Consider the following 16136-nt stretch of genomic DNA (forward strand, 5'->3'; position numbering starts at 1 on the left):
TGGCGTATTAAGAGACAAGTAATTATTGTAAATTTCTCTACGGGAAACATCTAATTGCTCTATAAATTTCTGAGCTGCATCCTCACCAGTATAGTGATGATATACATCTAAATTACTATCAAATGAACATTTAATATTGAATCCATATGCACATGGAATATGCTTCTTAATTCTTTCCCCACCTGCTATTACAGTCTCTAAAACACATTCAAAATCTGCATAAATAACAAATGGTACGTCCATTTGTTTTCTAAAGTTCTTAAATTCTAAAATACTTTTGTGACGACACGACTACAATACTTTTTGTGAATAATCATAAGGTCTTCTCTGGGGGTGCAGTAGAAACAGCTATTACAAATTGATATTTTTCTTCTATTAGTAGTAAGCTGACTCCTAATCAATCTGAAAGAAACCAACATGTTAAATACACAAGTTGATACATTGTTTATATTATATTTACCTTGAAACATGCTTTACTAATATGAAGTGAGCCTTATCTGCCTCCGCCAGTAAAATTAAATTCACATGATTCGCCTTTTCCGCTTTTGTGTGGTATAAGGGTCCAACAACTTCTTTATCGTATCCGAATACATTTATGCTTATCTCTGGATTGTTGGTTTCAAACTCTGATATTTTTTTCAGCTCAACTGGAAAATTCATTCCTTCGAAATTGAGAGTAACACCATTTCGGAGGGTGATTTTTTCTGCCTTTATGTCCGGAATTGTGTATGATGAAGTCCTTGTTGGATTTCTATTCGGAGTACTATCCATTGCAGCAATTAAACACCATTTGAAGCAGAATTTATCGTTATTTTTTAAGTTCCAGCACGCTTTTTTATGTCGCAACGATTTAGGAGTATTAATATACTGCGATCCTTTAATTGGAGCAGATTTATTTAGGTTCAACTCCAGCCACAATATTTTAGATAGAGCCCATCCAGAATCCCTTTCTTGAAATTCAGACATCTTATTCTTTATAGAGTCTGCATGTGTATTGAATATTTCATCAACATCATCTGAGTGTGTTATTTGATTCATTTTGGTTATATGCCCCATGCTTACAACCTTGATTTCATCCTCAAATATCTTTGCATATTCACCAACGACTTCTATATTAAATTTTAAAACTGCGTACGTTTCCACAGCATGTTTAATCATATTTGTTATTGCATCTTTAGATTTCGAAAAGAAATCATCAATATTGATTGTAGTTTCTTCGCACTTATATTGATAAGTTTTAATGCGATTTTGAAAACCACTATTTATCAATACCATTCTAGGATCAATGACGGTACAACTTTTTTCTTTGTGAGAGTTTGTTCTACAGTGATTAAACCACAGATTTTTTCGCACATTTATGTTGCACGAATCGCAATACATAAAGACATATGATTGCCTCTTTCTTTCAGACATCTGTTGTTGAATATTTTGTTCATTTCCTTCGTGATTGTCCATTTGTTGTTGTTGGTTACATTGTTGCTGCTCATTTCCTTCGATATTTTCCATTTGCTGATGATGGTGATATTGCGACTGTTGTTCATTAATATTGTATTGTTGTTGGTATGTTTGATATTGTTGCTGTTGATGATGAAAACTGTGTTGGTCCTGTTGTTGATCAAGTTGTTGCTGCTGTGATCTATGAAGTTCTTTCTTCCGTTGTTGATGTAAAAGATATGGATGATAGCGATTATTTTGATATGATTGTAGTTGTTGATTATATTCTCTAGAATATTTATATTGCCCATGATTATTGTATTGTCCAGCATGACGATATTGTTCAAAATTATATTGACATTGTTGTTGCTGATTGTGATGAGTTCCATAATGAAATTCTAATGCTTGAGAATTTATGAACATCTGATTACATAAATTACATAACATATGTAGTTCGCAGTGTTTTTGATATTCCATGCCGTTAACAAATTCTACAGCGCAAATATTGGATTTTAAACGCATTGAATTCATTTTTGATTTTTTTTTCTTTTTTTTTATTCAGAGAACAAATTTAAAAAATTTGTAGGGAGCGTGGTTTTTCGTCGAAGTCTCAACAGAAAATGAAGATTTTCATTTAAAATAAATAAAGGAAAAAAATTCATTTCAGTTTACAACAATAATGCACACACTAGCATACACATATGGATAATTTGATACCTATTATTAAAAACATGATTTCACGAAAATTTATGATATTTACGAAAGAAATATTTCAATCTTTAAAATGGTCTCACATCTTAAAAATGACTTTGAAATGTCTTCCTATTGAAGCAGGTGTGAAAAGAAAACACTCGTAATTTTCTAGTTAAAACAGCAAAAACAAATAAAGGGTTGATAAAAAAAAAACTGTGAGGTATGTAAAAACAATAATCTCAGCAGAAAAGAGCGCCACTTTTCTTCAGCATACAAGTCTTTTTCAACAGGACCGGGATCGGTCTATTGATATTGTACTATTAAAACAAAAAAAAACATTCGAAAATAATATTGCACATTTAACCACAATCAATAAAAACACACAAACAAAATTAGAAAAAAAAAACACTTGAATGTTTTTTCCCTAGATAGGATCGTATATGTAAACATTCCTATGTAGCAATATTTACTCAAAATGGTCACTTGGGTTGATCTATGTCTATTTAGTAATTGCCCCCCTAATCCCCTTCCCTTTCTTGAATTGTTCTAGGTGTGAAATAAATCCTCACTTAAAACTAGATCGATCCGAACTTGTCATTACTTATTACCGCTAATCCCCCTCCCCTTATCTCATTTACAAAGGTGCCCCGTTGATGTTTACCCCCACCCCTACCCCTATCTTATTTACACAGGTGTCCATTGATGTTTACCCCCTCCCCTTTTTCTTATTTACCTTATCGTTATCTTACCTGAGCCAGAAGGAAGACCTCACATATACTGATTCAGAATAAAAGCTTTGCATCCTTTGTATGATTTACAGGTTTCGCTAAATTTGGAATTAATGGAGACACTCATGTCTTTGGTTAAGGTGGCGTCTTCGGACGTCATTTCACTTTCATATATTTGAACAAGTTGCTTCCATCGTCTTTCTTAGTCATCCAATACCATCTGCAAACGAGAAGCTGTATGGTTCTCAATAGGTGCTTGTTGGAAGTTGGCACAAAATGTGACAAATTGATCAGAGAAGAAAATGAATTTTAGTGGAATTTTTCCAGCAACATCGTTATGTGTACTCATTTAAAAAAACAAAATGACCCCAACTTTACAAAATATTCTCTATTTTAGTTGAAGCTTCTACTTGTAGATAAATATTCTAATCAGAATATTAAGATGTGTGAATTTCCAACCTTGACTGAAAAGTCAACAGTTTCACGCTAACTTTTTGGGTAATATTTAGATCTAATTTTGGGAAATATTTTAAGACTAAACATTTATAAACGAGAATTGCAATAAGAAACAATGTAAAGTAAGGTGTGAGAACATTAGAGTACGAAAACCCTAAATCTCAAATAACAAATGTGAACGATCACGATATGTTTTTTTGTTTAGACTTCCAGTAAAGACTATTGAAATATGGTGTCAATGGTATATCGCTAATTGCTCAGTTTGCTTTTAATGTAGTCACTCGTAATATGAAAATTAATGGTCATGCAATATGAAATGTTTCGAATCGAGTAATATATTCTACATACAGATAACCTTTTTCGATAGGTGTTTCGCGTCGATGACTCCGGTTAACTAGTGTTCTGACAAGAGGATACGATGACACAGCAGTGGACGGGAATTAGGATTATCCAAGTATTGTTTCAGTATTCCAAAGTTTTAATGTTTCCTGTGTATCCACTACTAACCTCTCAGCTCTTTCCGTTGATGAATAGCACAGTTTCATAAAATTTTTCGACAAAAGTTATCTTACTACAAATCACTGTATGTTTCTATCTCTTGCTTTGGTGTACTGTACCCAACGTACTTTTGTTATACCCTCCACCATAGTATGGAGGGTATATTAAGTTTGTCATTCCGTTTGTAACACCTCGAAATATACATTTTAGACCCCACAAAGTATATATATTCTTGATCAGCATAAAATTCTATGTCGATTTATCAATGTCCGTCCGTCTGTCCGTCCGTCCGTCTGTGGAAATCACTCTAGCTTCCGAACGAAATGAAGTAGGTTGATAAAATTTTACTCAAATGTGTACTATGTCGATAAAGAAATATATTTTTCTTTTGTTAGAGGAATTATAGTGGTGTTTCCCTCTATAGTGGTCAAAAGCTCTTTAACAAACAAATGGCAATCATATTCTGAAAAATTATGGAAAAATATTTGGATGAATTGTGCTACCGTATAATTAATGTTGCATACATTATGAGCTGCCCCTCTAAATTTACCAGTTACGTGACAATGATAACGAACTTTATCATCACATAAATTTTTATCACAAATATGGCAATTTACTGCTGAGTCAAATATACTTTGCTCGATAGATGATAGCGGTTTCATTGGCGTATTAAGAGACAAGTAATTATTGTAAATTTCTCTACAGGAAACATCTAATTGCTCTATAAATTTCTGAGCTGCATCCTCACCAGTATAGTGATGATATACATCTAAATTACTATCAAATGAACATTTAATATTGAATCCATATGCACATGGAATATGCTTCTTAATTCTTTCCCCACCTGCTATTACAGTCTCTAAAACACATTCAAAATCTGCATAAATAACAAATGGTACGTCCATTTGTTTTCTAAAGTTCTTAAATTCTAAAATACTTTTGTGACGACACGACTACAATACTTTTTGTGAATAATCATAAGGTCTTCTCTGGGGGTGCAGTAGAAACAGCTATTACAAATTGATATTTTTCTTCTATTAGTAGTAAGCTGACTCCTAATCAATCTGAAAGAAACCAACATGTTAAATACACAAGTTGATACATTGTTTATATTATATTTACCTTGAAACATGCTTTACTAATATGAAGTGAGCCTTATCTGCCTCCGCCAGTAAAATTAAATTCACATGATTCGCCTTTTCCGCTTTTGTGTGGTATAAGGGTCCAACAACTTCTTTATCGTATCCGAATACATTTATGCTTATCTCTGGATTGTTGGTTTCAAACTCTGATATTTTTTTCAGCTCAACTGGAAAATTCATTCCTTCGAAATTGAGAGTAACACCATTTCGGAGGGTGATTTTTTCTGCCTTTATGTCCGGAATTGTGTATGATGAAGTCCTTGTTGGATTTCTATTCGGAGTACTATCCATTGCAGCAATTAAACACCATTTGAAGCAGAATTTATCGTTATTTTTTAAGTTCCAGCACGCTTTTTTATGTCGCAACGATTTAGGAGTATTAATATACTGCGATCCTTTAATTGGAGCAGATTTATTTAGGTTCAACTCCAGCCACAATATTTTAGATAGAGCCCATCCAGAATCCCTTTCTTGAAATTCAGACATCTTATTCTTTATAGAGTCTGCATGTGTATTGAATATTTCATCAACATCATCTGAGTGTGTTATTTGATTCATTTTGGTTATATGCCCCATGCTTACAACCTTGATTTCATCCTCAAATATCTTTGCATATTCACCAACGACTTCTATATTAAATTTTAAAACTGCGTACGTTTCCACAGCATGTTTAATCATATTTGTTATTGCATCTTTAGATTTCGAAAAGAAATCATCAATATTGATTGTAGTTTCTTCGCACTTATATTGATAAGTTTTAATGCGATTTTGAAAACCACTATTTATCAATACCATTCTAGGATCAATGACGGTACAACTTTTTTCTTTGTGAGAGTTTGTTCTACAGTGATTAAACCACAGATTTTTTCGCACATTTATGTTGCACGAATCGCAATACATAAAGACATATGATTGCCTCTTTCTTTCAGACATCTGTTGTTGAATATTTTGTTCATTTCCTTCGTGATTGTCCATTTGTTGTTGTTGGTTACATTGTTGCTGCTCATTTCCTTCGATATTTTCCATTTGCTGATGATGGTGATATTGCGACTGTTGTTCATTAATATTGTATTGTTGTTGGTATGTTTGATATTGTTGCTGTTGATGATGAAAACTGTGTTGGTCCTGTTGTTGATCAAGTTGTTGCTGCTGTGATCTATGAAGTTCTTTCTTCCGTTGTTGATGTAAAAGATATGGATGATAGCGATTATTTTGATATGATTGTAGTTGTTGATTATATTCTCTAGAATATTTATATTGCCCATGATTATTGTATTGTCCAGCATGACGATATTGTTCAAAATTATATTGACATTGTTGTTGCTGATTGTGATGAGTTCCATAATGAAATTCTAATGCTTGAGAATTTATGAACATCTGATTACATAAATTACATAACATATGTAGTTCGCAGTGTTTTTGATATTCCATGCCGTTAACAAATTCTACAGCGCAAATATTGGATTTTAAACCCATTGAATTCATTTTTGATTTTTTTTTTCTTTTTTTTTATTCAGAGAACAAATTTAAAAAATTTGTAGGGAGCGTGGTTTTTCGTCGAAGTCTCAACAGAAAATGAAGATTTTCATTTAAAATAAATAAAGGAAAAAAATTCATTTCAGTTTACAACAATAATGCACACACTAGCATACACATATGGATAATTTGATACCTATTATTAAAAATCACGAAAATTTATGATATTTACGAAAGAAATATTTCAATCTTTAAAATGGTCTCACATCTTAAAAATGACTTTGAAATGTCTTCCTATTGAAGCAGGTGTGAAAAGAAAACACTCGTAATTTTCTAGTTAAAACAGCAAAAACAAATAAAGGGTTGATAAAAAAAAAAACTGTGAGGTATGTAAAAACAATAATCTCAGCAGAAAAGAGCGCCACTTTTCTTCAGCATACAAGTCTTTTTCAACAGGACCGGGATCGGTCTATTGATATTGTACTATTAAAACAAAAAAAAACATTCGAAAATAATATTGCACATTTAACCACAATCAATAAAAACACACAAACAAAATTAGAAAAAAAAACACTTGAATGTTTTTTCCCTAGATAGGATCGTATATGTAAACATTCCTATGTAGCAATATTTACTCAAAATGGTCACTTGGGTTGATCTATGTCTATTTAGTAATTGCCCCCCTAATCCCCTTCCCTTTCTTGAATTGTTCTAGGTGTGAAATAAATCCTCACTTAAAACTAGATCGATCCGAACTTGTCATAACTTATTACCGCTAATCCCCCTCCCCTTATCTCATTTACAAAGGTGCCCCGTTGATGTTTACCCCCACCCCTACCCCTATCTTATTTACACAGGTGTCCATTGATGTTTACCCCCTCCCCTTTTTCTTATTTACCTTATCGTTATCTTACCTGAGCCAGAAGGAAGACCTCACATATACTGATTCAGAATAAAAGCTTTGCATCCTTTGTATGATTTACAGGTTTCGCTAAATTTGGAATTAATGGAGACACTCATGTCTTTGGTTAAGGTGGCGTCTTCGGACGTCATTTCACTTTCATATATTTGAACAAGTTGCTTCCATCGTCTTTCTTAGTCATCCAATACCATCTGCAAACGAGAAGCTGTATGGTTCTCAATAGGTGCTTGTTGGAAGTTGGCACAAAATGTGACAAATTGATCAGAGAAGAAAATGAATTTTAGTGGAATTTTTCCAGCAACATCGTTATGTGTACTCATTTAAAAAAACAAAATGACCCCAACTTTACAAAATATTCTCTATTTTAGTTGAAGCTTCTACTTGTAGATAAATATTCTAATCAGAATATTAAGATGTGTGAATTTCCAACCTTGACTGAAAAGTCAACAGTTTCACGCTAACTTTTTGGGTAATATTTAGATCTAATTTTGGGAAATATTTTAAGACTAAACATTTATAAACGAGAATTGCAATAAGAAACAATGTAAAGTAAGGTGTGAGAACATTAGAGTACGAAAACCCTAAATCTCAAATAACAAATGTGAACGATCACGATATGTTTTTTTGTTTAGACTTCCAGTAAAGACTATTGAAATATGGTGTCAATGGTATATCGCTAATTGCTCAGTTTGCTTTTAATGTAGTCACTCGTAATATGAAAATTAATGGTCATGCAATATGAAATGTTTCGAATCGAGTAATATATTCTACATACAGATAACCTTTTTCGATAGGTGTTTCGCGTCGATGACTCCGGTTAACTAGTGTTCTGACAAGAGGATACGATGACACAGCAGTGGACGGGAATTAGGATTATCCAAGTATTGTTTCAGTATTCCAAAGTTTTAATGTTTCCTGTGTATCCACTACTAACCTCTCAGCTCTTTCCGTTGATGAATAGCACAGTTTCATAAAATTTTTCGACAAAAGTTATCTTACTACAAATCACTGTATGTTTCTATCTCTTGCTTTGGTGTACTGTACCCAACGTACTTTTGTTATACCCTCCACCATAGTATGGAGGGTATATTAAGTTTGTCATTCCGTTTGTAACACCTCGAAATATACATTTTAGACCCCACAAAGTATATATATTCTTGATCAGCATAAAATTCTATGTCGATTTATCAATGTCCGTCCGTCTGTCCGTCCGTCCGTCTGTGGAAATCACTCTAGCTTCCGAACGAAATGAAGTAGGTTGATAAAATTTTACTCAAATGTGTACTATGTCTGCAGGACTTTTGGTATTGAAAATGGGCCATATAGGTCCACGTCTTCGGATAGCTCCCATATAACTGTACCTCCCGATATTCGGTATTTTGATGATTTTAGCTACATTATTTACCGGAATTGTTTCAAATTTGGTATTTAAAGTTTTTAATAGATACTACAGCATAAAACAGAAAATGGGCAATGTAGGTCCACGTCTTCGTATAGCCCCCATGTAACGGTACCCCCCGATATTCGGTATTTTGATCATTTTAGCCACATTATTTACCGAAATTGCTTCAATTTTGGTATTTGAAGTTCATAATGAATACTATATCCTACGACAGAAAATAAGCCATGTAGGTCTACGTCTTCGTATAGCCCCCATATAACGGTACCCCCCAATATTCAGTATTTTGATGATTTTAGCGACATTATTTACCGGAATGGTTTCAAATTTGGTATTTGAAGTTCGTAATGAATACTACAGCCTATCACAGAAAATTGTCTGTGCAGAACCACGCCTTCGTATAGCCCCCATATAACGGTACCCCCGATCTTCGGTATTTTCATGATTTTAGCGAACCTATTTACCGGAATTGTTTCAAATTTCGCATTTGAAGTTCGTAATGAATACTACAGCCTATGACAGAAAATTGTCTGTGCAGGTCCACGTCTTCGTATAGCCCCCATATAACGGTACACCCCGATATTCGGTATTTTGATGATTTTGGCGACATTATTTATCGGAATTGTTTCAAATTTCGCATTTGAAGTTCGTGAAGTTCGATATAACAGCCTATGAAAAAAATTTTCTGTGCAGATCCACGTTTTATAACCACCTTGGTACCTCCCTATATCCGAGGATTTTGACGATTTTATCTACATTGTAAACAGATTTTTTTCAAGTTTCGCATTTGAATATTGTGATATAAGTTGCCTTGTGACAAAAGTTGCCTATGCAGGTCCACGTCGCCATATAGACTCTAATATACGGCTACATGATTTTAACAGAATTTTAAAATCCTTTTATTTCTTTTTTTTTTGAAAATTGTTAAATTCGTACCAAATGGTGGAGGGTATTCAAAGTTCGGCCCGGCCGAACTTACAGCTTTTTTACTTGTTTTATTTTTTTTTTTGAAAATTGTTAAATTCGTACCAAATGGTGGAGGGTATTCAAAGTTCGGCCTGGCCGAACTTACAGCTTTTTTACTTGTTTTTTGCTGTTCTTGGTTCCCCTTTTAATCTTTTGTGTTCTGTATGTATTTTATCAACTATCTCCTTGTATACTGATTTTTATTGTTATTCTTTCTTCTTTTGTTATTTATCTACTTTCTCTAAAGGCACCTTACATATTTCTGTATATGTTTTCTTTTGTGGAAACAAATGTGTACAACCTCATTTTTTATACCCTCTATACATAGTATGGAGGGTATATTAAGTTCGTCATTCCGTTTGTAACTCATCATTTTAGTCCGTCTGTCCGTCTGTTGTAATCACGCTACAGTCATAACGAATTAAGATAGGAGGCTAAAATTTTGCATAGATCTGTCTTTTGTCTGCAGGCAGGTCAAGTTCGAAGATGGGCTATATTGGTCCACGCTATCGTATAGCCCCTATATTCGGCATTTTTATGATTTTAGCCACATTTTTTAATGGAATTGTCTGAAAATCACCATAAGGAGTTCCCTATGAGCACTTTACTCCCTGAAAGAGAATTGTCTGTATAGGTCCACGATATGGTATAGCCCCCATACAACCGTACCCCAGATATTCGGTATTTTGATGATTTCAGCCACAATTTTCAACGAAATTGTCTGAAAATCCACACAGGAGTTCCCTGTGAGTACTTCACCCCCTGAAAGAGAATTGTCTACATAGGTCTACGATGTTGTATATCCTCCTTATAACGGTATCCCCGATATTCGGTATTTTGATGATTTTAGACACATTTTTTAATGTAATTATCTGAAAAGGAGTTCCTTGTGGGTACTTTATTCCTTAGAAAAGAATTATCTATATAGGTCCATGATATCGTATAGCCCCCATATAACGGTACCCCCCGATATTCGGTATTTTGATGATTCTAGCAACATTTTTAAACAGAATTGACTGAAATTATATACAAGGAGTTCTTTGTGAGTACTTTACCCCCAGACTGAGATTTGTCTATATAGGTCCATAATATCGTATATCCCCTAATTCTAATTCTAAGCCCTGTCCGTCTGCCTGTCCGTCTGTCTGTATGTTGTAATCACGCTATCTTTTGAACGAATTTAGATAAAAGGCTAAAATTTTGGACACGTGTTTATTTTTCCAGTAGGCAGGTTAAGTTCGAAAAAGGGGCCATGTAGGTCCACGTTTTCATATAGCCCCCATATATAAGTACATCTCCATATTCGGTATTTTGATGATTTTAGCGACATTAATCACCGGAATTGTTTCAACTTTGGCATTTGAAGTTCGAAATGACAGAAAGTTATCTGTGCAGGTCCACGTCTTCGTATAGCCCCCTTGCAACGGTAGATGAGTTGATGTAACGTGTGGTTTCAAGCAGCGCTTCACATTTGCGCGCAACGAGCGTGAAGATAGTGTTTATGTTGTACTGTAGAGTGACAATTGCATACATAAACATTTGACAGTTTTCAAAGAGATTTTTATGTTATCAATTTGTCGGTTTTTTTTCGACGAATTCCCTTCGTGTGGTTGCTTGTTTATATAGCGGTGGCGGCTAAGAGAACTCAATTGCACTTAATGGATACTCTTTTTCCTTTTTTGCTTTGCGAAACCTATGCTTGTGGGCTTTGGGACAAAGAAAGGTACAACGTAAAAAATGGGAATGACGTGGATATCCCACAAACAAATTCTAACGAAAAGAGTGAAATGGGATTTCGTGTTACAAGACCAATAACAACTTCGAACGGTAGTTGCACAATCTTTTCTGCAAATCAATATTATTCCATTTTCTTGTATTCTTTCTTCTAGCTATTATGCGGGTAATATACTCTTGTAACGAGCATTTAATTGCATTTATGCGATTTGCGACTTGGACTTGAGTTTTAAGTTTGCGAAACAATCGTTTGAAATTTGCGTTTACTTCAAACTGCTATTTTCCCCAACAAATATATAAACCCTATTTTCTCACAATAAAATATAATCTACGCACCTCTTTTCCATTTTTTGTATAATTTGGTGTCCAAAGAAGATAGATAATATGCGGTAGACGAAATGCAACTACAAAGCTTTCTTTAATTTTATCGACGGCTCGATAGGACCACGTAAAATTTTGTAACCGTTAGCAGTTTAACGGATTGTAGCGTATAGAGAAAGGAAGCTTTGGCAAACTCCTTCAAACTTGCAAAGCAGTAGAAGCAAATGCAGTCGATATTGATTTATTTTGTTTCAGATGACAAAACAAAAAAAGGATTTATTGTATTCTAAAATGTTCGTCTTGGTGACGAGTCAGTTTTTGAATAAATAAAAAACTGACTTAAAACATAACAAGTAAAAAAGCTGTAAGTTCGGCCGGGACGAACTTTTAATACCCTCCACCATTTGGTACAAATTTGGCAATTTCCAAAAAATACGTCGAATGCTTATACGACGACGTGGGCCTGCATAGGCAACTTTTGTCATAAGTTATTACAATATTTAAATGCGAAACATGAAGAAAAATCTGTTTATAATGTAGCTAAAATCATTAAAATACCTTATATGGGGGGTACCGTTATATGGGGGCTATACGAAGACGTGGACCTGCACAGACAATTTTCTGGCATGGGCTGAAGTATCCATTACGAACTTCACATGAGAAATTTGAAACAATCCCGGTAAATAACGTCGCTAAAATCATCAACATACCGAATATCGGGGGGTACGGTATATGGGGGCTATATGAAGACTTGGACCTATATGACCCATTTTCTGTTTTATGCTGCAGTATCTATTACGAACTATAATGAAAATAATGTCGCTAAAATCATCACAATACCGAATATCGGGGGCTACCGTTATATGGGGGCTATATGAGGACGTGGACCTACATGGCTCATTTTTTGACTTAGGATTACGAATCCATTACGAACTTCAAATACCAAATTTGAAACGATTCCGGTAAACAATGTCGCTAAAATCATCAAAATACCGAATATCGGGGGGTACCGTTATATATGGGCTACACGAAGACGTGGACCTGCACAAGCAATTTTCTGTCTTAGGCTGTAGTATTCATAGCGAACTTCAAATGCCAAATTTGAAACAATTCCGGCGAATAATGTCGCTAAAATCATCAAAATACTGAATATCGGGAGGTACGGTTATATGGGGGCTATATGATAACTTGGACGTACATGACCCATTTACGATAGCGTGATTACAACAGACAGACAGACGGACAGACGAACAGACAGACAGACAGACACACAGACAGACAGACGGACATGGCTAAAGTCTTAGAATTTTACGCTGATCAAGAATATATATTCTTTGTTGGGTCTGGCATGAGTACTTCGAGGAGTTACAAACGGAGTGACAAAGTTAATATACCCTCCACAGTATGGTGGAGGGTATAAAAATAAAATCCGTTAACCTGCAAACGACGTTGACCTGCATAGGCAACTTTTGTCACAAGTTATAATAATATTTAAATGCGAAACTTGAAGAAAAATCTGTTTATAATGTAGCTAAAATCATCAAAACACCGAATATAGGGGGTACCGTTATATGGGGGCTATACGAAGACGTGGACCTGCACAGACAATTTTCTGGCATGGGCTCAAGTCTCCATTAAGAACTGCACATGCGAAATTTGAAGCAATCCCGGTAAATAATGTCGCTAAAATCATCAAAATACCGAATATCGGGGGGTACGGTATATGGGGGCTATACGAAGATGTGGACCTACATGGCCCATTTTCTGTTTAATGCTGCAGCATCTATTACGAACTTCAAATACCAAAATTGGAACGGTGCCGTTAAATAATGTCGCTAAAATCATCAAAATACCGAATATCGGGGGGTACCATTATATAGGGGCTATACGAAGACGTGGACCTATATAGATTATTTTCTGTCTTATGCTGTAGTATCCATTACGAACTTCAAATGCCAAATTTGAAACAATTCAGGTGAATAATGTCGCAAAAATCATCAAAATACCGAATATTGGGAGGTACCGTTATATGGGGGCTATATGATTTCTTGGGCCTACATGGCCCATTTACGAACTTAACCTGCCTACTGGCAAAATATACATGTGTGCAAAATTTTAGCCTTCTATCTCAATTTTTTCGAAAGATAGCGTGATTACAACAGACAGACGGACAGACAGACAGACAAACAGACAGACAGACAAACAAACAGACAGACAGACAAACAGACAGACAAACGGACATGGCTAAATCGTCTTAGAATTTTACGCTGATCAAGAATATATATACTTTGTTGGGTCTGACATGAGTATTTCGAGGAGTTACAAACGGAATGACAAAATTAATATACCCTCCATAGTATGGTGGAGGGTATAAAATGGGGCGCAGCAATTTTATTTTCTTTTTTTTTTTGTTACAATTCAACGAAACAATAATGACAGCAAAGATATGAAATGGTAGCCTCTTCGAGTTGAGGGAAAGCTGTATTATTGGAGGCTACCAGATCGTTTAAGACAAACTTCTGTTGTGATTAAAAAAAAAAAACAAGTAAAAAAGCTGTAAGTTCGGCCAGGCCGAACTTTGAATACCCTCCACCATTTGGTACGAATTTAACAATTTTCAAAAAAAAAAAAAATAAATAAATAAAAGGATTTTAAAATTCTGTTAAAATCATGTAGCCGTCAAAATCCTCGGATATAGGGAGGTACCAAGGTGGTTATAAAACGTGGATCTGCACAGAAAATTTTTTTCATAGGCTGTTATATCGAACTTCACGAACTTCAAATGCGAAATTTGAAACAATTCCGATAAATAATGTCGCCAAAATCATCAAAATCCCGAATATCGGGGTGTACCGTTATATGGGGGCTATACGAAGACGTGGACCTGCACAGACAATTTTCTGTCATAGACTGTAGTATTCATTACGAACTTCAAATGCGAAATTTGAAACAATTCCGGTAAATAGGTTCGCTAAAATCATGAAAATACCGAAGATCGGGGGTACCGTTATATGGAGGCTATACGAAGGCGTGGTTCTGCACAGACAATTTTCTGTGATAGGCTGTAGTATTCATTACGAACTTCAAATACCAAATTTGAAACCATTCCGGTAAATAATGTCGCTAAAATCATCAAAATACTGAATATTGGGGGGTACCGTTATATGGGGGCTATACGAAGACGTAGACCTACATGGCTTATTTTCTGTCGTAGGATGTAGTATCCATTATGAACTTCAAATACCAAAATTGAAGCAATTCCGGTAAATAATGTGGCTAAAATGATCAAAATACCGAATATCGGGGGGTACCGTTACATGGGGGCTATACGAAGACGTGGACCTACATTGCCCATTTTCTGTTTTATGCTGTAGTATCTATTAAAAACTTTAAATACCAAATTTGAAACAATTCCGGTAAATAATGTAGCTAAAATCATCAAAATACCGAATATCGGGAGGTACAGTTATATGGGAGCTATCCGAAGACGGACAGACGGTACAATTTGGTACAAATTTGGGAATTTCCAAAAAATAAAATCCGTTAAAAATTCTGTTAATATCTTAAGAATGCCGAATGCTTATACGACGACGTGGGCCTGCATAGTCGACTTTTGTCATAAGTTATTACAATATTTAAATGCGAAACTTGAAGAAAAATCTGTTTATAATGTAGCTAAAATCATTAAAATGCCGTATATGGTACCGTTATATGGGGGCTATACGAAGACTTGGACCTACATGGCCCATTTTCTGTGTTATGCTGCAATATCTATTACGAACTTCAAATACCAAATTTGGAACGATTTCGCTAAATAATGTCGCTAAAATCATCAAAATACCGAATATCGGGGGCTAGCGTTATATGGGGGCTATATGAGGACGTGGACCTAAATGGCTCATTTTTGGACTTAGGATTACGAATCCATTACGAACTTCAAATACCAAATTTGAAACGATTCCGGTAAACAATATCGCTAAAATCATCAAAATACCGAATATCGGGGGTACCGTTAAATGGGGGCTACACGAAGACGTGGACCTGCACAGATAATTTTCAGTCTTAGGCTGTAGTATTCATTACGAACTTCAAATGCCAAATTTGAAACGATTCCGGCGAATAATGTCGCTAAAATCATCAAAATACTGAATATCGGGAGGTACGGTTATATGGGGCCTATATGATAAATTGGACCTACATTACCCATTTACGAACTTTACCTGCCTACTGACAAAATATTCATGTGTGCAAAATTTTAGCCTTCTATCTCAATTTGTTCGAAAGATAGCGTGATTACAACAGACAGACAGACGGACAGACAGACACACAGACAGACGGACATTGCTAAATCGTCTTAGAATTTTACG

At 34.9% G+C, this 16136-nt stretch overlaps 1 protein-coding gene across 1 annotated transcript; it reads right to left on the reverse strand.

Annotated features, from left to right (window-relative positions):
* Positions 1–393: 393 nt before the first annotated feature.
* On the reverse strand, positions 394–6436 carry LOC101889722 (putative mediator of RNA polymerase II transcription subunit 26). The gene is made up of 3 exons (XM_059124841.1): positions 5534–6436; positions 1063–1857; positions 394–402 (listed from the first exon to the last, which is right to left on the reverse strand). The coding sequence occupies exons 1-3, from the start codon at positions 6434–6436 to the stop codon at positions 394–396; spliced, it is 1707 nt and encodes a 568-aa protein (XP_058980824.1).
* Positions 6437–16136: the final 9700 nt, after the last annotated feature.

Source organism: Musca domestica, unplaced genomic scaffold (assembly GCF_030504385.1).
Source record: "Musca domestica strain aabys unplaced genomic scaffold, Musca_domestica.polishedcontigs.V.1.1 30, whole genome shotgun sequence".
Lineage (NCBI taxonomy): Eukaryota > Metazoa > Arthropoda > Insecta > Diptera > Muscidae > Musca > Musca domestica.